The sequence below is a fragment of the Amblyraja radiata genome, chromosome 1 (genome assembly GCF_010909765.2).
Source record: "Amblyraja radiata isolate CabotCenter1 chromosome 1, sAmbRad1.1.pri, whole genome shotgun sequence".
NCBI lineage: Eukaryota > Metazoa > Chordata > Chondrichthyes > Rajiformes > Rajidae > Amblyraja > Amblyraja radiata.
Genome location: NC_045956.1, coordinates 141,552,685 through 141,575,780, shown reverse-complemented (window position 1 = coordinate 141,575,780; position 23,096 = coordinate 141,552,685). Strand labels below are relative to the sequence as shown.

The window sequence follows — 23,096 nt, the reverse complement described above, 5'->3', positions numbered from 1 at the left end:
TGTCAGCTGCTCTACATCGGTGAGACCAGGCGTAGGCTTGGCGATCGTTTCGCCCAACACCTCCGCACAGTTCGCAATAACTAACCTGATCACCCGGTGGCTCAGCACTTCAACTCCCCCTTCCATTCCGAATCCGACCTTTCTGTCCTGGGCCTCCTCCATGGCCAGAGTGAGGCCCACCGTAAATTGGAGGAGCAGCACCTCATATTTCGCTTGGGTAGTTTACACCCCAGCGGTATGAACATTGACTTCTTCAATTTTAGGTGGTCCCTGCTTTCTCCCTCGTTCCCCTCTCCTTCCCAGCTCTCCCACAGCCCATTGTCTCTGCCTCTTCCTTCCTTCTTCTCCCCCCCCCCCGACATCAGTCTGAAGAAGGGTTTCGATTCGAAACGTCGCCTATTTCCTTTGCTCAATAGATGCTGCCTCACCTGCTGAGTTTCTCCAGCATTTTTGTGTACCTTTAATAAATAGCAGTGAGTTTGAAGAGTCTGTGATGAGGATGTTGCCAGTGCTGGAGACATTTAATTAAACAAAAATGGATATTGGTTAGAAAAGGAAACTAGAAGGGAAATGTGCGATACATAAAATTGAGACAAGTGAAATGGTTAATAGTGATCCTTTTCTGTGAGCAAAGTAGTCATAATATTTGGGGAACTATATGTAGGAATAGGATTCAAGGAAAGTTCAGCTTGTTTTTCTATAAGTGCTGTTTGCAGTCTGTATTTTATTGTTTGAATTTAAGACAGAAAACAATGTTTTTAAAAGGCACGGGTGATAACAGGAAATGCCATAATTGCCGGGCTTTTTATCAAGAGCTGGAAGAATGAGGTTGGTGACAGGCAGAAAATGGCACATGCTTTGAATCCCAAATAAAAATGCAACAATGCTAGAAATATTTGGTTAATAATCGTCTACAGAGTGAGAAACAGTCTGATCTTTCATCAGGATTGTAATTTTCTTTGGCTGATATGTGCTGCTTTTGTAACGTTGATAACTGATTCATATGGGTGTAGAATAGTAAGTTTGTGGAACATATATTTTTGATCAATACATTTGCCACAATGTGTAAAAACTGTCCTATAGTTAATCCAGATTTGTATTGTTTTACTTGCTTATAAATCAATGTAACATTTATATTTTTCAGGAAATAAAAAAAAAGGATGGTAATGATGACCTGAAGCCACACTTACTACCAGGTAAAAAAATAATATTCTTCTACAGCAGGATCTTGATCCATAGACAATGCCCAATGTCCACTTTGGGATAGAGGTGAATTGGACAGTGAATTGGATTAGCTTATGGGAGGACTGTCCCGAAGCTTGATAAGAAGGGACAAAGCTCTTCCTGAACCTCATGCTTCTGTACCTTCTGCCGGACACTAGCGGGTAGAAGGAGGAATGACTGGGGTGGGAGAGGTCTTTGATTGTGTTGGCTGCTTTTCCAAATCTGTGTCAACATTTTGAATTGGGACTCCTTCAGCCTGATCCTGACCCAAAATGTCACCTGTTGATTTCCCTCTGCAGGTTCTGCCTGATCCGCTGAGTTTAAAAAATGTATTATAGTGCTGGTTCTGGGCATCACACTTTATCAATGATGTTTGTTCCTTGGTGAAAGGGTTTAACTGGGATGAAAGACTTCATTAATGTCCTGATAAATAGTCGTTTTCATTTTCTGTATGTCAATACAATTAAATGATTTGCTACAATTTTAATATTTTCCACTTTGTCTTACGTAGGGGAACTTGTAATTTGTGAAGCGAACACTGTTGTGAAATATAGTCGGGAAGATTCCCTACAACGGGGCTTTTATGGAAAACTCATCTGCACAAATTTCAAGATTTCCTTTTTAAGTGCTGAGCAGCTGGTGGATGATGTGGTAAGTTTAGATGAGGCTTTTCCAATAGTGTCTCCTTCACCTCAAGATTTTGACTATCCTGGGGATCAGGCAGCAGGCAGAATACAACCATTGGGTTACCTTTCAAGTAACACGATTGGAAATGTATCACCAGTTCCTCTTCTTTTATTAGCCAACAACACCGGGAGTACCTCAATCAGACGAGCTACTGCTACGAGAAAGCGGCTGACCACAACCTATTTGAGGATGAGAAATCAACCTTGAATGCAATGACCATGCCCATCAAGAATGTTTAAAGTAGTGCTCTGTGTGCAGGAGGTGCATCTGAGTTTTGTAGACGGCTTCTAATTTCATTGTATGGAAGGGTTGGAGAAAGCTCTGCTCCTAGGCCAGAGCCTGTGCCATTCTGTGAGGCTTAAATAAGACACAAAATGCTGAAGTAACTCAATGGGTCAGGCAGCATCTCTGCAGAAGAGGAATAGGTGACATTTCAGGTAGAAATTTCACCTATTTCATAGAGGGAGTACAGAGTTGCCATAGAGGGAGTACAGATAAGGTTCACCAGACTGATTGCTGGGATGTCAGGACTTTCATATGAAGAAAGACAGGATAGACTCGGCTTGTACTCGCTAGAATTTAGAAGATTGAGGGGAGGATCTTATAGAAACTTACAAAATTCTTAAGGGGTTGGACAGGCTAGATGCAGGAAGATTGTTCCCGATGTTGGGGAAGTCCAGAACAAGGGGTCACAGTTTAAGGATAAGGGGGAAATCTTTTAGGACCGAGATGAGGAAAACATTTTTCACACAGAGAGTGGTGAATCTCTGGAATTCTCTGCCACAGAAGGTAGTTGAGGTCAGTTCATTGGCTATATTTAAAAGGGAGTTAGATGTGACCCTTGTGTTAAAGGGATCAGGGGGTATGGAGAGAAGGCAGGTACAGTATACTGAGTTGGAAGATCAGCCCTGATCATATTGAATGGCGGTGTAGGCTCGAAGGGCCGAATGGCCTACTCCTGCACCTATTTTCTATGTTTCTAAACACTTCTTCAGACTTCAATCAGTCTGATGAAGGGTTCTGACCCGAAACATCACCTACTCCTTTTCTCCAGAAATGCTGCCTGACCCATTGAGTTACTCAAGCATTTAGTGTTTATCTTAGGTACAACACCACCTGCAGTTCCTTCCTACACATCTTGTACAGCTTTATCCGGTTTATTTTAGGAAGCTAAAATGTTTGGCAGAGGCCAAAATGAAGTTGTCAACTAGCAAGGGGCATTGGCTGGAATGCTGGTTTGCAATAGCAGATTTGAAGGACAGAAGCAGGTGCGTGCTTAAATAAAGTAACTGGTTTGACATTGACATTGAATATAGGAGGAGCTTTGAGAAGGAACAAGTCCTGGCAATGGAAACATGATGCTGCTGATAACAACGATTGCTTAGGAGAAAGTGATAGATCATGTGTAAATATTTTGGTTCGGAGAAAGTTGTTTAAATTGATTTGGTTTGCTTTCATGGAAGGCCTGCAAGCGTGTGAAAGCCGGGAGAACGTGGACTCTGCTGCCCTAGAAGAGTTATGAAAGATTATCCAGAATGTAATAGAATTACATCACTTTAGTGGGAGGGAGGAGACATAGAAAGCGAGGGAGCGGTGTGCAGTTGCATGTGTCCAAATATCACCCCTCACTTCCTATTTCCAGGATGGGTGAGAGGAGATGCAGCAACATGTGTACCATCTCTTGTGGTTGCGGAGGAAGGTACTTGTGGGGGTGGGGGGGAAGAATAGCGTAGGGTTGGGAATATGTGACTGGGGTTGAGATCACATTGCAGGTTGAAAACTCTTATGTTATGACTAATTGGAGCATGGTGTAGGGGAGTTGAATAAATGGCAGACTTTTTCTTGGTAAGTAAATAGGATGGAGTGACGTGTTCTCAGCTGTTCAATGAATAATAGCCCTGCAAAGATTCCTGTGGCATTTGGATGTTGTGGATTATAATTGTATTTGCAGTCAAACCTGCACTGATGATCAAATTGGCCATTGGAAATGCAGGTGCGTGTGGTAGTGGTGGTTCCAATGAATTATTTTGGTAAAGTACATAGAAAATAAGGTGGAGCTAGAGCCTATAATTAAGTAAATAATTGGGAACCATATGGCAAGTTAATTGAGAATGAGGAATTTAGTGGTGTCATTACACCATTATGTCTATTTGTTTTTTAAATCTCTAAATGTTAGAGAGTGGATGATAGAATGTACAGTGTTGCAACAATTGTACAAGTTGTTGATGTGATCGTGCCTTGAATCACATATTCTGCATTGACCTTATTTAAGAAAAGATTCATTAGCTTAGGGGAGGACCCATTTGGCTAATTTCTGGATGGAGGATGCAGCCCCTAAAGATAATTTTGAGTATCTGGATCTGTTCTCATTGGAGATTAGAAAAATGAACTTGACTGGATAGATGCAGGGAAGATATTTATCTTGAGATAATCAAGGATGACGGGGTTGAAATATCAGAATAGGGGGTCAGCCATTTAAAATCCAAATGAGGAATTACTTCAGATTGAAGAGTTTTTGTTGGAAATTGGTTGTGGTGGCCAAGTCCTTCTTTATTTCAAGTTGGCAACAATAGATCCTTGGCTGATAGGGCTGTCATGGCTTGTATGAGACATGTAGAAAAGTGTAACTGAAGCTTCGACCAAATTAGTTATTTTTTGAATGGCAACGCAGGCTTGATTGATCTACTAATGTCAATAGACAATAGGTGCAGAAGTAGGCCATTCGGCCCTTCAAGCCAGCAACGCCATTCACTGTGATCATGGCTGATCATCCACAATCAGTACCCCGTTCCTGCCTTCTCCCCATATCCCCATATCCCCTGACTCCACTATCTTTAAGAGCTCTATCTAACTCTCTCTTGAAAGCATCCAGAGAAGAGAGTCTTTCCTATAATTTCAGGACCAATCCCGAGACAGAGAATTCCACAGACTCACAACTCTCTGTGTGAAAAAGTGTTTCCTCGTCTCCGTTCTAAATGGCTTACCTCTTATTCTTAAATTGTGGCCCCTGGTTCTGGACTCCCCCAACATCGGGAACATAATGGTTATAATGTTACTAATTTTGCTCCTCAATGGTAATGCCAAAGTAAACTTGTGTAACTGCAGGACTTGGGGTGGGGTGGGGTGGGGGGGGTTATCTAGGATTGTTAAGACCTTGGTGGCTGTGATTATGAAGGAGTACGAGCCATTGGTCTGACTACCCTCCTTTTATATCTGTGTAAACGAGTCTTTCCTATAATTTCAGGACCAATCCTATAGGAATAAACTGATGGGTGAAAATGACATATCCTTACTTTGCGTGGACCAGATATTTGGAGGTAATGTAATGAATAAAGGCCATTGAACTATTTTTGCTCGAGTAGTTTGTGGTTTGTTGATTACGTACCTACTGATTGTGACTACTACAGTGTTTTTGTGTGAGGTGAGCTCAGTGCTCAAGATTAGTCCATTAAAGTCTTCTAGCCTTTTCTGTCGTTCATTTACATTATTGTTGACCATTGTTCGCTTAGCAAACAAAGATGGGGATTGAGGACACCATCATCCACCTGCTCCATCATTCCTTTGCTCACCTGGATAAACCGGGAAGCATTGTGAGAGTCATGTTTTTTTTAACGTCTCCAGTGCTTTAATAGACAATAGGTGCAGGAGTAGGCCATTCGGCCCTTCGAGACAGTACTGCCATTCAATGTGATCATGGCTGATCATCCACAATCAGTACCCCGTTCCTGCCTTCTCCCCATATCCCCTGACTGTTATCTTTAAGAGCCCGATCTTGCTCTCTCTTGAAAGTATCCAGAGAACCGGCCTCCACCGCCCTCCGAGGCAGTGAATTTTAACACGAGGGGAGGTGAGGGGAGGGAAGCTGAATACAGAGGTGTAGTCAACAACTTTGCTGAGTGGTGTGAGGCTGAATCACCTGCAGCTCAACACCGACAAAACTAAGGAGTTGGTGGTGGACTTTAGGAGGAGAGTAACACCCCTGTCTCCATCAAGGGTGTGGATGTGCAGTTTAACAGGGAGTACAAATACCTTGGAGTGTACCTGGACGGTAAACTGGACTGGTCCAGGAACGTTGAGGCCCTGCACAAGAAGGGACAGAGCCGGCTGTACTTTATGTGAAGGCTCCGCTCCTTCAATGTCTGCAGTGAGATGCTGCAGATGTTCTACCAATCGGTGGTAGCCAGTGCCATCTTCTTCGCTGCCGTGTGCTGGGACAGCAGGGCGAAGGCTGCGGACGCCAATAGGATCAACAAACTCATCAGGAAGGCTGGCTATGTCCTGGGGGCAGAGTTGGATTCACGGGAGGTTGGTCTTGGAGGGGAGGATGCTCCCCAACTGTGGAGCATCCTGGACAATACAGCTCACACACTGGTCAACCTGAGGAGCACCTTCAGCAACAGACTGGTTCCATCAAGATGCAGGACAGAACACCTTAGGAGATCCTTCTTCCCTGTGACTATCAAACTTTACAACTCCTCCCCTTCTTTTGTGGGGTAGACGGAGACTGAGACTGCCCCCCCCCCCCCCCTCCCCTCCCCCACCTCCTCAATCTTTGCACATCCCCAAAAAACCTTACCACTCGTCACTTTATTTTCATGTTTCATATATTTTGTGCTTTTTATGACTGTTTGCAAATTAATTTCCCTCTTGGGATAAATAAAGTTGTATTGTATTATCCATTCGGTTTGCCAGCCTTGGATCATTAGACTTCAGAAATACAGCGCAGTGGAAACAGACCCTTCTGGTAAACAGGCCCACTGATTCCGTGCTGCCCAGTGATCGCCACGATACACTAACACTATCCGAAACACTCTGGACAATTTACAATTTTACTGAAGCCAATTAACCTACAAACCTGGGATCCCTCGTGGGGGACCCGGGGAGAAGAAGAAGCTCCGACTGCCGGCCCGCGGCCAACTTCTACCGCGGGCGCGGCGTGGACTTGCCATCAGGAGGGGGGTCCCTCGCCGGGGTTCCCTGGAGGGGAGCTTCGACCTCCGGCCATGAGGTCTGCGATGCTTCTGGCTACGGCAGGAACTTTAAATCTACGACCGCCGGCCTGCGGCCTACACCAATCTGAAGCCGCGGTCTCCGGTGGGGGAGGCACCGTTTCAGGACTTACCTGGACTTTTTACCTTGTCTGCACATCTGGACGCCCGCAGCGACGGCTGCGGAGGGTTGAGGTCCCGACCACGGGGGGAAATGGAGGAGGACTGGCCAATTTTGTGCCTTCCACCACAGTGATGAATGCTGTGGTGGATGTTTGTGTTAAATTTTTAGTGTGTTTATGTGTTCTTTATCATTGTACCGCTGCGGACAAATTCATTTCACTTGCATTTTATGTGCAATGTGACGAATAAAACCGTATTGTATTGATTGTATTTTTGGAGGGTGGGAGGAAATGGGAGTATCCGGAGAAAACCCACATGATCACGGGGAGAACATACAAACTCTGTATAGACAGCACCCGTAGTCAGGATTGAACCCAGGTTTCCGGTGCTGTAAGGCAGCAAGTCTACCACTGTGCCACCCTTAATCTGTAATAACCGCAATTTTGATTTCTTGACCAGCTTACCAGCTGCCATTCCCTGCTGAGGCTTCTACACGTATGCTATATTATGTGTATTGCATGACTGCAAGGAGCAATTGTTACCTGCGAACGTTGAGCCTTATTGTAAGGGAAGTTTTTGAGAGACAAAGCGTGTTAAATAATTATTCCATTAACTTTGTTCACATCCCACTCAAACAACATAACCTATTGCTTAAAGGATAGAGGATCAATGGGTTGTGTTTTACATGGGTATCTATCAAAAGTAGCGTTAAATTGGCCTTATACATATGCTGTTAAACATGATTTCATCTTGTTACTCATGCACTTGTCTTGACCTAGATAACCAATGAAGTAAGTTTGAAATGGTGTTGCTGTTATTTGAGAACCAAATTGTACACCGCAAGTGTTGGCAAAGTGCAATGGAAGTGTCTCTGTCCACTTGAAAATAAGTTTTTAAAAAAACCTATTTTACTTTTTATTATTTAAAGGGTGCCTTCAGACATGTACTGTGCTGTCAGAGCCTTTTGATATTTCAAATGACAGTTACAACTTGCATGGTTTATTAAATAAAAACAGATTGCTGGAAATATTTAGCTGATCAGGCAATATCTGGAAAGAAAGCGAGAAAGTTACAGGTCACTGTACTTTTATCAGAACAAAGGAAAGTCAGAATTTGAACATGTTTAAGATACGGAGAAGGTAAAGGGTGGAGAGAACGAAGGAAGTATCTGTGACCGTATCATAACCAAGACGGACAGAATGTCTGAAGATCGTGGTGTTGGCTATCTTCATGCTCTTGCGATTAAATATCATAGACCTGAAATGTTAACTCTGCTTCTCTGTCCATGGAAGATAGACGCAAAAAGCTGGAGTAACTCAGCGGGTCAGGCAGCATCTCTGGAGAACACGAATGGCTGGGTCGAAATCCGTCTGAAGAAGGGTCTCGACCCAAAACGTCACGCATTCCTTTTCTCCAGAGATGCTGCCTGACCCGCTGCGTTATACCAGCTTTTTGTGTCTATCTTTGGTGTAAACCAGCATCTGCAGTTCATGCCTATATCACAGATGCAGCCTGACATGTTGACTGATTCCAGCACTCTGTAGATGTTGCAAATCTGAAATAAAGTTTTAATTTTTGATATGGTTATATACTTCCCTGTAAGTTTTTCTCTATAGTTTTGGTGAAGTACTGCAAGTCTGAATTTCTGTCAGCTTCACCATTAACATGTAAAAACCTGGGTATTCTACCTCGTGTGGTTACTGGTCAGTGTGCAGTCGGTCAGGAGCATGGACCTTTCCAAGTGACAAACCCTAGTGCTCTTAATTTATTGTTATATTGGGTAAAGTCTTTGTGTAGCTGTTTCCTAATCTCAGATCTTTTTTAATTTTAGCAATAATAACAATAACAATTTTAACAGTAATATATTGCTGTGGTTTGGCTTCATAATAGTGAAAGTGGTGTAGGATGGCACGGTGATGTAGCGGTAAAGTTGCTGACTTACAGCACCTGCAGCGCCGGTGACACGGGTTCGATCCCGACTACTGGTGCTGTCTGTACGGAGTTTATACGTTCTCCCCGTGACCGCGTGGAATTTCTCCGAGATCTTCGGTTTCCTCCCACACTCAAGACATACCGGTTTGTAGGTTAATTGGCTTGGTGTATGTGTACATTGCCCTTAGTATGTGTAGGATAGTGTTAATGTACGGGGATAGCTGGTTGGCGTGGACTCGGTGGGCCAAAGGGCCTGTTTCCGTGCTGTATTTCTAATGTATTTCTGGTTTGGTTAAAGTGTTGCTAGATGGCAAGGTTGACATGAGAATTTTATAATTAGCCATTCATTTCAAATGTCGACTGTTGCCTTGTTTGTGGCAAATCCAAGTCTGGTTGCATCTTCACTTCCTGCTCCAGAAACTTGAGGACACACACTTTAGGCTGACTCACGAGTGCAGTCCTGAAGAAAAGTGTGGAGTTGGAGTTGTCTTTCAATTTTAACGGGAGACAGAGGATTTATCGACTGCCTGGGGTAGAATGGAAGATGTCTACTGATGCTCTTTAAATGAGCAGAAAATATGACCTCGGGGCTGCTGGCTTATATATGTTCCTTATTGCACATCACTGAGAGCACATTAATCAACCGCCATCACGTTGCTATTGATAGGATAATGTTGTGCACACATTTGGCTGCCCACATAATAACAGCCATAACATTTCAAAAATATTGCATTGATTAAAAAACAAAATAAGTTGACGGTTGCTGCTCTGACTTGCAAATCGTTTCAGATGAGCCTGTAACTTTTGTATGTTTTCTTCAGTTTATGATGATAAAAAGAAGCCATTGCTGCCTGGTGCTATAAAGAACAAAATTCCTGAGAAGTTGCTGCTCTACTGCAAAGACTTTCGGGTCTTTCAGTTTGGTTTAAGATACTCCAAGGAAGAGGATGCAAGAAGGGTAAATAAGAATCAAAATTTCTGCCTAGAATATAGTTTAATCAAGCATTTCTTGAATATTTTTGCTATTTTTGAAAAATGCTTTCACAGTAAATGTTCTTCATGCCATGTTTGAAATTATTCCTTGCTTGTGAAAACCATGATGTGCATGAGTAAGCCACGTGGTGACTACTTTATGAAACTGGACAGGGTGGCCATATTTAAACAATTTTATTGCCATAAAATTCTCAAAAGCATGGATGTTTTTAAGGAAATTATTTCAATGCAAATACGGTTGTTTTTAAAACACTAACTTTCATGTTGAATGTTGATATTGATGTATTAGCATCTTCATTCCTAACAATATTGTAGTATGATCATCATATCTCTCACAACTGATCTCCAAGCCAATGCAGTGGTCACCAAAAAAACAATGATTGGTGATGCTTGAGAAGAGCGTGGGGCAGGGGCCAAAGAGGGTGTCGCGGAATAATTTGCAATTTGAGATTTTTTTTTAAAGTTGGGGAAATTTATCTTCTTTCGAACTAACTTGGTCAACACAAAACATCACCTATCTGTGTTTTCCAGAGATGCTGCCTGACCTGCTGAGTTACTCCAGCTCTTTGTCTTTGTTTGTAAAACCTAGCCTGTTTTGGAAGGAATAAATTTTGTATGGCCACTTGAATACTTGATTTTGCAGTCTTTCTGACTTTGGAATGGATAGAATCATTTAATTTATTGTTATCTCTGGTATTTTCCCCTTTCTTTCACCGCTCCCCCGCTCATAAGTCATTCACATTTCATACGTTCACTGCAAACGTCTTTTTTTCTTTCAGTTGATCCGAGGGATCGTTCACCATTGTTTGAATCCAACTTCTTTAAAATGTTTGTTTGCTTTCTCCTACGTTGGCCCAGCTGGTGGTCTTAAAGGTAATACCTCATAAATCCTCTTACTTGTTTTAACTTGTGCATAAATACAACAGATTGAACCAGCTTAGCTCAAAGCAGGGCTCGAAATTAGTGGTTGCCCGGTTCCCAATGGCAACCCACAGTCCCGCGGGGCAACATAAAAGCCATGCCATTTTGCCCGGCTTGGCAAGCACCCGGGACACCTCGTTTAATTCTAAGCGGGCCCTCTTTCTATCTTTCTCTCACTGTCACTCTCCGTCTCCGCCCGCTATCCGTGTCCATGTCTCGGGTCTCCGCCCGCTGTCCGTGTCCCGGGTCTCCGCCCGCTCCTCGTCCGCCAGCACGGCCGGCCGCCTTACACATGCGCACAACCACGGCCAGCACCAAAGATCCTATAGCGAGGATCTTTGGCCAGCACATCATCGGCTGTGGTTGTGCCGCTCTGCACATGAGCACTGCCACTGCAACTGGTCGGCGTCAGCCACTTTCTCCCTCCCTTTGCACGGTGGGCATTGGCTGCCATTGCTGTCCACTCGCCCCGACCGCTGAAAACCAACGTAGAATCACTCGCTGGAGCTGGACTAACTCCCTGGAGTAACTCTTGCTTCTTGGTTTCCTGGTCCTCCAAAAATATTCGAAATGGAATTTAAACACCAAACCAAACTCTGAAAAATAATAGCCAATTGCATTTTACCTGTTTATTTATTGTGTGTGTGTGTGTGTGTGTGTGTATATATATATCTATATCTATATATGGATGGTCTATGGTATATAGACACAGTGAACCTTTATCTCCTGTTCTGTATTATGTTTACATATTCTGTTGTGCTGCAGCAAGCAAGAATTTCATTGTCCTATCTGGGACACATGACAATAAAACTCTCTTGACTCTTGACTTGGACTTAAACAAAAAAGGGTTCTTGGGGGGAAAAAAAGAGTGACCTTAAATTTAGTTGCGTCTGGTTGCGTACAGATAGTGGGGTGAAGACTATTCCATGCTTTAATTGTGCGGCGGAACTCCATGGAGCAGCCAGCATCTCTGGATAGAAGAAATTGGGTGACATTTCGGGCAGAGGCCCTTCTTTAGATTTCCTTTGGTTTTAGTGTTTTAGTTTAATTTAAAGATACAATGTGGAAACAGGCCCTTCGGCCCACCGAGTCCACGCCGACCACCGATCACCCGTACACTAGTTCTATCCCACACATTAGCGATGCAAGTCAAGAGTCAAGATTGTTTTATTCTCTCATGTCCGAATGAAATCCTTACTTGCAGCAGCACAACAGAATATGTAAACATAGTACACTGTAAACAATGTTATAAACGAGAAAACAAAACAGTGTATATTTATATATGAACTAGACTAAGTGGGACCCGTTGGGTCCAATGTTCACACGGGAGGGCTGGTCCCCCGATGCAATATTCCACCTCTCCACCAATTCCAATATTGGTGGCCAGTGGGGGGGCTTTCTGGAGTGCTGGTATGGGTTCTTGGGGTGGCAGCTCAGTCCCTCAAGCCTGATCTGCTGGCAGCTCACTCACAGCTGGTGGGCTGGAAATTGACTCATGGCTATTCCTTGAAATTCCATTTCAAGCAGGGTGCAAGGCCACCAAATTCAAGTGCAGTTTCTTACCACTTTGAGCAGGGTGCAAGGCCACCAAATTCAAGTGCAGTTTCATTCCATTTCAAGCAGGGTGCACGGCCACTAAATTCAAATGCAGCTTCATACCATTTCATGCAGGGTGAAACCACCATAAAACCACACAAAACACCAAACTCACAGTTCAGTAGACATTCAGTGTGTTCAGTTGATTCACAGCTCAGAGAGAGTCGTGACCTCTCCCTCCCCCGTCATGCAGAGACTGAGCCACACCCACACTTCCGGGTTTTATAACCCTTCCCCCTCCCACCGGAAAAGGTGTGGCCTTCATGGCGTGATTGACAGGAGGGAGATTCTCACCATTTTTTAAACACTAATAACACTTTTATTTTTCATTGATGGGAAGAATTCTCTGCACCTGCTGAGCAGAGGGGGACTGAGTAAGATGGCCATAAATCACAGCCGGAAGTGGTAGCGTTTTATCTAAAATCAATATACAGTGCAAACAGGAAGTAAGTGCATTTGCAGTAGTGCCTTTTAACTTCAAGCCAAAGCACCCAAACCGCTATTTGCAATAAGTAGTGCCTTTCAACTTCAAGCCAAAGCACCCAAGCCACCATTTGCAGTAAGTAGTGCCTTTCAACTTCAAGCCAAAGCACCCAAACAACCATTTGCAGGCAGTGCCTTTTTGCTTCAAACAAACCATATTTTCATTTTCAAACCACATTAAGGGGACTCACAGTTGAGTAGACATGCAGGCTTCATCCATCTTGCAGAGACTGAGAGAGGCACACCAATTCCTGGTTTTATAGTCCTTCCCCCTCCCTCCAGCAGGGGCAGCAGAGAGAATGGCAATTAAAAAAAAAACATTAATATCTCTCTGATTTGTCATCGATGGGAAAAATCCTCTGGTCCAGGAAGGCGGAGGGGGGCTCTGAGCGAGGTGGCCAAAAATGACGGCCATAGGTGGCGGCGGTCTCTCGGATATCGCAGCACAGCGGGCTAAAAGCGGTCAAGATCAGACTTTTAGTAATATAGATAGATAGATATATAACTATACACTCACACACACAATTTCTCTCCTTGGATTAATAAAGTTATATGGTATAGTATCGTGTGTAGGAAAGAACTGCAGATGCTGGTTTAAACTGAAGATGGACACAAAAAGCTGGAGTAAATCAACAGGTCAGACAGAATCTCTGGGCAAATGAAAAATATTACGTTTTGGGTTGGGTCTGAAAAAGGTTCCTGCACACCTTTGGAATGTGGAAGGAAACAAGAGCACTCGGAGAAACCCCATGCGATCAAAGGGAAAAGGAGCAAACTCCATACAGACAGCACCCATATTCAGGATCAATTACGGGTCTCTGGCACTTTTAGGCAGCAACCTTATGGCCAACATACTGCCCCATAGTCTTGAACTGCATTAAAACATAGAGGAGCTGTAAAGGGGGACATAGCGTCACTTAGAGATTTAAGACTGAAAATGGATAGTTTCTATTTTCTTTAGTAACCAAAATTATCAACATATAATTTTTTGTGTGTTGGAAAATAAAATATAGTGGTACAGCTGGTGGACTTGCTGCCTCACACGCCAGAGATCTGTGTTCTATCCTGTCCTCGGGCACTGTCTGTGTTGAATTTGCACATTCTCCCTGCAAGCATGTGGGTTTCCTCCCACATCCCAATGATGCATTGGCTTTGTAGGTTAACACTTTTCCACATGATATGACATCTGCTTTGTTCTTGCTACTCACTTATCTATATCCCCTTGAAGCCTATTTAGGTCCTCTAACCCAACTTTCAATTCCACCTTATTTTGCATCATAAACACATTTGGAAATAGAACAATCCAACAATAATTGAGCATGGTCCCTGAGCCACTCCAATAACCACAGCCTGCAAATGTTTAATGAAGCCATAGGGATCACATGGAGGTTGTCAATGAGGTGCAGGCTGGATGGTGCATGATCAGGGCAACTTTCTCTTGCAGATTTCATGACCAGATACTAAGCATGTTAATACTTATTTAGGCCATCCTTTTAATGATCTTGAATTGGATCATCTTGGGGCGTTCTCTGGTGTGAGGATTTCCAGTTCTTCCATTCTTAATCCTTGTATTATTAATTCTCTTGAGATTTATTGCACCCTCTCCTGTTTTTTTTTGGTAATATAGTAATTAGAATTTTATATGAAGTGTTCCAAAAAGTGCAGAATGTGCACTTTATATTTTGAGTGTCATCCTGAGATTTGAACAGTATTCACCTTGGTTGTATGGGTCCAATTTTATATTGTTGTCACTGTATGTTATATCACAGGCTTTGGTAATATATCCACTCAAATTGTATTCTCTTGCAATATGACCTGGGTAAGCAATGGATAGCTCCTGGGTGTTCACTGTCCTTGCTTAACATTTATTTCTCATACCTCTTGCTCTGTTTAATGTAATTTTAACTATAACAGGGGTGCCTTTGTGCATTCTAATGAAATGGTAAAGGAAATAAGATGTTTGCAGCATGCATACCAAGAAAACATCAGTTTCTTTAAATTGAGTTTTATAGTAACTATTTTCAGTTAGTTTTACTGGCTTTTTGCCTGTTTTGAGAATGACTGAATTATTATTCCTGAGTGGAATATAAACACCAGTGTAAAAAGATTTGTATTGATCAAAGTCTGTGAAGGTGAATAACCTTGGCAATAAGAACACCCATGTCAGAATGTTCTTCAATGACTACAGCTCCGCCTTCAACCCCATAATACTGAATAATATAACTACTAAACTCCGACACCTTGGCCTTTGGACGTCCTTCTGCAGCTGGCCTCTGGGCCTCCAGACCAGAAGACCTCCATCAGTGAGAATTGGTCATATTTTCTCCACCTTGGCCCCCAACATTGGTGCTTCTCAAGGTGGTATGGCCAGTCCCCTGCTCTACTCCTTATACACCCATGACCATGTGGCCTAGTATAATGCCAACTCGATCATTAGAACCGCATCACGCTGGATGTAGACAATGTTTTGATGCCTGAACAGGCTGGATTCCGCCAGGGAAAGTCAACAACAGGACAACTGCTGAGCCTCACTCAGCACATTGAAGATGGCTTTGAGTGGAAGCTGATCACAGGTGCAGTATTTGTAGACTTGTCTGCAGCATATGACACTGTAAACCACCGTACCATGAAAGCCAAACACTACAGGCCTCTCATCTTGTCCAGTTCATCATGACAATGATGGAGAACTGCCGCTTCTTCGTGTGCCTGAATGGTCAGAACAGACTTTGGAGACGCCAAAAGAATGGTCTACCACAGGGCAGTGTCCTTGCCCCAACGTTGTTCAACATATACACCAATGACCAACCCATCACCCCAAAAACGAGGTCGTTTCTGTATGCTGATGACTTGTGCATCGCCACGCAATCCTCAGACTTCAGCCAGATTGAGACCGTACTAGAGGCTGCTCTGCAGAATATGACAACATACTACCAACAGAACACCCTGCGCCCAAACCCACCAAAAACGCAAAGTGCAGCTTTCCACCTCAGGAACCGGGATGCGAAACGTCAACTGCAGGTGCGATGGAATGATGTCCTGTTGGAACACTGCAAAGCCCCAAAGAACCCGGGTGTGGTCCTCGATCGCACGTAATCATATTGCCAACATGTTGAGAAAACAAAGGCAAAGGTCAACACCCGGAACAATGTCATCGAAAAATTGGCAAACAGCTCATTTGGAAGTGACCCAACAACAATCCGCACTGCAGCCCTGGTGCTCTGTTTCTCAGTGGCAGAATATACAAGCCCCGTCTGGAGCCGCTCCAAACAGGCACGCAAGGTGGACTCTGCACTGAACACTGCCTGCAGGTAAACCACAGGATGCCTGAAGTCGACAAAGGTTGAACATCTGTACGAGCTGGCTGGCATCGATGAACCATCTCGAAGACGTGATCAGGCAACTGCAGTAGAACGCTTCAATGTGGACACAGACCCCCGCCATCCCTTGCACAATCACCAACATGCCAAGAAACGCCTGAAGAGTTGGAACAGCTTCATAGAACTAGAGCCAACCGTACCAGGCACCAAAACCAAACAACAGATGGCACCAAGAAACCACCTGCCTTGTACTACCTGGAAAGCCCTAAACCGCCTCCGTACTGGAGTAGGACATTGCGGACTCAATCTGAAGAAGTGGGGCCTCTTGAACTCTGACAAGTGCAACTGTGGAGAGGTACAGACAATGGCCCACCTACTGACTTGCGGTGGAGAGACTATCTCCACAGAGGCACAGATGTGGCACTGGCTGTGGCAAAGCGATGGCAGAATGACGTCTGACACAGCGAACGAATCATTAGATTGATACCAGCCTAATTAACTTAGAGACTCAAGCCCCTGTCCCACTTACGTGTCCTTGGCACGCTAATTACGCGACCTTGAGGTCGCGTTGAGGCGCGATGGTCCCGCGCGATGTCATGCGCCCGCACAGCCATCTGGAGCGCATGACGTCATTTGAAGATGGACGCAAAATGCTGGAGTAACTCAGCGGGACCGGCAGCATCTCTGGAGAGAAGCAATGTGTGATGTTTCATGTCGAGACCCTTATTCAGTCTGAAAGAAGGGTCTTGACCCGAAACGTCATCCATTGCTTCTCTCCAGAGATGCTGCCGGTCCTGCTGAGTTACTCCAGCATTTTGTGTCTATCTTCAATTTTCTTGGCCCCGCTCTGGGAGTAGGAGTGGGGGCGGATCCGGACCGCAATGGCCGTGAGCCCCAGGCCGAGCTTGGCAATCGTTTGCCTGCTTCAGCTGCTGTTGGAGGTGAGACGTTGCGGCACGCTAGGGTCTTGGGCCTGTCTCACATTGGCCGTCAGGTACGCGACAGGCCGTTGGCGCGGGAAGATTTGGTTAGCTACAAAATTTCAGAGCCCCGCGCGGTATCGCGCACAACTACATACCCCTCCGCACTTCTCAGTGGGACCGGCCCCGCGCGGCCATACGATGACGACGAGGTTGCGTGATTTGCGTGCCAAGGACACGTAAGTGGGACAGGCCCTTGCGGGTGGGAGGGAGATTGGGAACTTTGCATCATGATGTGAGAACAACAACCTAGCCTTTAATGTCTACAAGATGGAAGAGTTGGCTGTTGATCCAAGGAAGCAGGGGAGATGAATACAACCCTGTCCTCATCAATGTAGCTGCTGGAGAGGTGGTCATCAGCTTCAAGTTCCCAGGCATCCATATCGCCAGCTACCTAACCTGATTCCATCACACTGGTGTGGCGATTAAGAAAGCACATTGGCATAATTACTTGGGCTCCTGAGAAAATCTGGCAAGTCAACAAGGACTCTGTAACGTCTACAGATGTACTGCAGTAAGTATTCCGAGGAGATGTATCTTGGGCTGCTCTTGACCACCTGAACCAGCAGACAGTGGTGAATGCAAGTCAGTCTATTACAGACTTATCACTTCCAGCCATCCACTCTATCCTAGTGGTGTGTTGCATCAGGAAGGCAGGAAATACCATTGAGAATGCCTGTCACCCTGGGCATTCTGTTCTTTCTTCAACCTTCAGGGAAAAGATACAAGATAGTCCAGATATCCAGACTTAAGATCTGCCTTTTCCCTATTGCTATCAAACTCTTGAACCACTCGAGTCTTTCATATCCCCCTCCGGGAGATGCTGACACATACTCTCACTCTTACTGTAACTCCACCTCATTCAGTTGTTCCGTTACTGCACCTTAGTATTTTTTGCACTATATCTTTGCACATGATGTTGTATTTAATAAGTTTAACATTGACTTGTATTCTTTGAGCTTCGTGTGGTCATGGATTTTCATTGTACCCACATGTATGTCAATAAACTAACCTGAATCCGAATCACAAGGCCATCTTTACACAAGAGAAACAACGTACAATAAGTAATCCTGACTTTAAATTTTGCTATTCAAAAAGCAGAAATGCATGCAAGATGACAGATAAGTGCTTTTGGTGAACTGTTACTTAAAGTAGGTCATTCTGCTATTTAATAACACAATTGCATATGGCCCCTTTTATATTAAACTTTCCTGTTTTTGTAGTTAGTTTTATAGTTCTGTAATTTTTTTTGCACAATTCTTTACCTATTAACACATTATTTCTTTCATCCAGTTGAAGGGTCTAAACCCAAAATATCGATTTTCCACTTCCCTCCCCAAAATGCTACCTGATCTGCTGAGTTCCTCCAGCAACTTATTTTGCTCCAGTTTCCAGCATCTGTGGTCTGTTGTGTCTTTGATCTAGTTTAGATTTGAATTTCGATGTAATTGTAAGATTTTGATTTAATATAGTAATTGAAAATTATTCCAATGTACGTGATGAATGACTGGTGTTTTGCAAACGTATAAAATATTATTTGCCTTTTCTCCAAGTTGGTCCTGGAGCTGAACGCGAACCTTCAACGTTAATGTTTGAAACCAAAGTTGATTGGAAAGTGGAACTGGAGCGCACAGGGGGTCTATTGAGCAACAGAATAATTTCCATTAATGAAAATTACCGCCTTGACCCTCGGTGAGTGTTCAACTCTTGTATTTTGTATTTTGTGCCAAGTAATTTATTTTAGTTAGGAATGCAATAAGGATTTCTTTTTACTTTCCCAAGTAAAACTAAGCAAAAATCCTTTGTATTAAAAATCCCACCTTAAAGGAGACACTACATGTTCACGGTAAGAGAATATAGAGCAAAATAACGTGAGTAAATATGCTACATATGCATCTTTCATGGCATTTGAAAAAGAATGCTGGTTGAACAGCAGTGATTTTTAGGTTTTGTGTATTTTGTATTCAGAAATACCATAGTTAACTTATACACCGCAAAGTTCCAAAAAGAGCTGAGATAAATTGCCGTGAGACGTTAATGTTGGCCAATATAAGGAGGGCTCCTTTGAGCTCCGGGATAATCGGGGGAATAATCAGGAAGATTATTCCCGATGTTGGGGGAAGTCCAGAACTAGGGGTCACAGTTTAAGGATAAGAGGGAAGTCTTTTAGGACTGAGATGAGAAAATCATTTTTTACACAGAGAGTGGTGAATCTGTGGAATTCTCTGCCACAGAAGGTAGTTGAGGCCAGTTCATTGGCTATATTTAAGAGGGAGTTAGATGTGGCCCTTGTGGCTAAAGGGATCAGGGGGTATGGAGAGAAGGCGGGAATGGATAACGAGCTGAAGCAGCAAGCGGGGCAGACGGGGACGGAGACGGGAGAGGAAGCAAAAGCGGGGCAAGCGGGCCGGCATCCACGCTAGGCTGAGGAGCTCACCGGACCGACCAGCTTTGCCCAGCCTGTTTATAGCGAACGCCCAGTCCATTGTCAACAAGATCGACGAACTCAGACTGAGGCTTCACTCAAACAGGATAAGTAGCTGTGCTTTCTTCTTCACCGAAACCTGGCTGAATCCGAACATCCCTGACGCTGCTATTGAGCTAGCAGGCCGGACTGTTTATCGAGCAGACCGAACAGCTGACTCCGGTAAGGATAAAGGCGGTGGTGTGTGCATATATGTGTGTAACTCATGGTGCACCACCACTGACATTGTTGAGACTTTTTGCTCCCCGGACTTGGAGTTTATTACAGTGAAATGCAGACCATTTTATCTGCCAAGGGAGTTTACAGTGGTGTTCCTCACTGCTGTTTACATACCACCGCAAGCTAACGCTAAGCTAGCACTGGCTAGTCTGTATGATGCTATCCACCAGCTGAAAAACAACCACCCAGACGGCGTGTTTTTAATAGCAGGAGACTTCAATCACACCAAGCTGAAGACTGTAATGCCAACATTTCACCAGTTTATTGATTTTCCGACCAGAGGAAACAATATCTTGGACCAGGTCTACTGCAACATTGCCAAGGGCTACAAAGCGTCCCCCTGCCCCCATCTTGGCCGATCCGATCACATCAGTCTGTACTTAACACCTGCATACAGACCCCTCATTGCAAGGACAAAGCCAACAGTTCGCACCATCATGGTCTGGCCAGAAGGAGCCATGGACAGGCTACAGAACTGCTTTGAGTATACTGATTGGGACATCTTTAAACAGGCTGCCACTCACAACAACCACACAGACCTCAACACCTACACCTCATCAGTATTGGATTACATCACCTTCTGTATGAACAGTGTCACCACACAGAGGACAATACTGACACTCCCCAACCATAAGCCATGGATGAATGGCGCTGTAACTGGTCTGCTGAAGGCCCGGGATGCAGCTTTCCACTCAGGTGATGCAGAGGCCTACAGAACAGCAAGGTCCAGTCTGAGGAAGGGCATCAGGGAAGCAAAGCACCACTACACGAAGCGTATCGAGGAGCATTTTAACAGCTCAGACTCTCGACGCGTGTGGCAGGGCATCAGAACCATCACCGGCTACAACAGCTCCACACACGCACAAAGCTCATCCCTCCCTGACGACCTGAACTGTTTTTTTGCCAGGTTTGATTGCGCCGACAGCAGTGACAACATACGGGCACAGCAGGGACCCTCACCACCGGTGCTGACTCTGAGCCCCCATGACGTGAGACGGACCCTGCAGCAGATCAACCCCAACAATGCCACCGGACCTGACGGAGTACCAGGGCGGGTTCTGAAGCACTGCGCAGGGGAGCTGACTGCGGTGCTCACGGACCTGTTTAACACCTCCCTGCTGCAGGCCTCCGTCCCCACATGCCTCAAGACAGCCACAATCATCCCTGTGCCAAAACAATCAGCCATCAGGTCCCTCAACGACTATCGGCCAGTGGCGCTGACACCGGTGGTGATGAAGTGCTTCGAACGTCTGGTACTGGGACACTTGAAGTACAGCATCCCCCCCTCCTTAGACCACCACCAATTTGCCTATAGGGCAAACAGGTCGACGGAGGACGCAATGTCACTGGCCCTCCACTCCACCCTGACATACCTTGACCAGCGGGACAGTTATGTGCGGATGCTATTCATAGAATATAGCTCCGCCTTTAACATCACCCCCCCCCCCCATAAACTAGTCACCAAGCTGGACCACCTGGGCCTCAACACACACCTGAGCAGCTGGGTCCTGGACTTTCTCACCGGCCGACCACAGACTGTGCGCATGGGGAGGCAGGTCTCCTCCAGCATCACCCTGAACATCGGTGCACCACAGGGCTGTGTGTTGAGCCCCTTCCTCTTCTCCCTCTACACTCTCGACTGCAAACCCACCCACGAGGCCAACACCATATTAAAGTTTGCAGATGACACCATCGTGGTAGGCAGGATCACGAGTAACAACGAGGCCACCTACAGGACAGAGGTAGAGAACCAGGTGAGCTGGAGCCGTGAGAACAACCTGATCCTCAACGCAGCAAAAACAAAGGAGATGATCCTGGACTTCAGGAGGAGACCGAAGACCTTCGTCCATCAGCCCATCACCATTAACGGCGAGACAGTGGAGGCTGTGCAGAGCATCAGGTACCTCGGGGTCAACATCAGCCACGACCTGACCTGGACCGTCAACATCACGGCGATGGCCAAGAAAGGACTTCAAAGGCTTCACTTCCTGAGGTGCTTGAAGAGGGCACGTCTCCCACAACAGCTGCTGGTGAGCTTCTACAGGTCAGCCATCGAGTCAGTTCTCACATACTGCATCACAGTATGGTACTCTGGCTGCACTGCAGAGAACAGGAAAGCTCTCCAACGCGTCATTAAGACTGCAGAGAGGATCACTGGCACCCAGCTCCCCAGACTGGAGGACATCTACCGGACCCGCTGCATCCGGAGGGTCAAGGGCATCATTAGAGACAGCACACACCCTGGACACTGCCTCTTCACCCTCCTGCCCTCAGGAAGACGATACAGGACACTGAGCGCCCGCACGACAAGACTAAAAAACAGCTTCTACCATAGAGCTGTGACACTACTGACCTCTATCCCCCTCCCACACTGATTCCCCCCCTCTCTCTCACACACCCGCCCATACTCCTATATGTTTATAGTCTAATTTTTTAATAGTTCTTTTTTTTTTTTTTTTGATATATATTTTTTTATTAAAGGTAATCAATTACAATGCTTCAAACAACTTTATATCAAATTAATTCAATTTGCATTAAGTAAAACACTAGTAATACTTATCTACTATTTTTTTAGAAATAATGATAGAAAAAGAATAGAACAGTTATAAATGTTCAGTTCTTTTTTAAACGTATTTTTATACTCGTATTCCTGTGCAGCTGGAGGACTGCTCCAACAAAATTTTGTTGTCTTGTACAATGACAATAAAGATTATTATTATTATATTATATTTATAATGAAATTATTAAAAATTCTAACCAATATGGAACAGGAGGTGCTTGACGAAGTGATGCACTTTATCCGACCATTATGCTGAGTTTCCATGTGTGGCAATTCATGCCGTTCGCATGCCATCACAAATGTTGCTTCTCCACTTTGAGTGGTTGTGGGTACCTGGATTCTCAGGAGTAAGAGGATGTAGCATATTTTTCCTGAGTACTTTGTGAAACCTTTCACCGTTTCCGCTTTTTACTTGGTAATCTTTTCCTGTGATAGAGCTTGGATAAAAGTGTCTATTTTATGAGTATGATTGAGCATGTGAACAATATGGCCTGTCCAACACTGGGTACAAATAGGGTTCAATGTTGAGGGCGCTGGTCTGAGGATGTGGACCTTGTTTGTTTCTGCCAATGTACTTGAACCAAAGTG

The 23,096-nt window shown here is 44.7% G+C and overlaps 1 protein-coding gene across 2 annotated transcripts in view; it reads left to right on the top strand.

The window, feature by feature from the left end:
* Window positions 1-23,096, top strand: part of mtmr12 (myotubularin related protein 12) — a 77,025-nt gene that overhangs the window by 16,397 nt on the left and 37,532 nt on the right. For both annotated transcript variants that reach the window (XM_033031812.1, XM_033031822.1), the window contains exons 2-7: window positions 1,145-1,196; window positions 1,736-1,875; window positions 5,156-5,228; window positions 9,776-9,912; window positions 10,727-10,820; window positions 18,798-18,936. In XM_033031812.1, coding sequence (XP_032887703.1) covers window positions 1,145-1,196; window positions 1,736-1,875; window positions 5,156-5,228; window positions 9,776-9,912; window positions 10,727-10,820; window positions 18,798-18,936 — 635 coding nt within the window. The remainder of the gene's footprint in view (window positions 1-1,144; window positions 1,197-1,735; window positions 1,876-5,155; window positions 5,229-9,775; window positions 9,913-10,726; window positions 10,821-18,797; window positions 18,937-23,096) is intronic.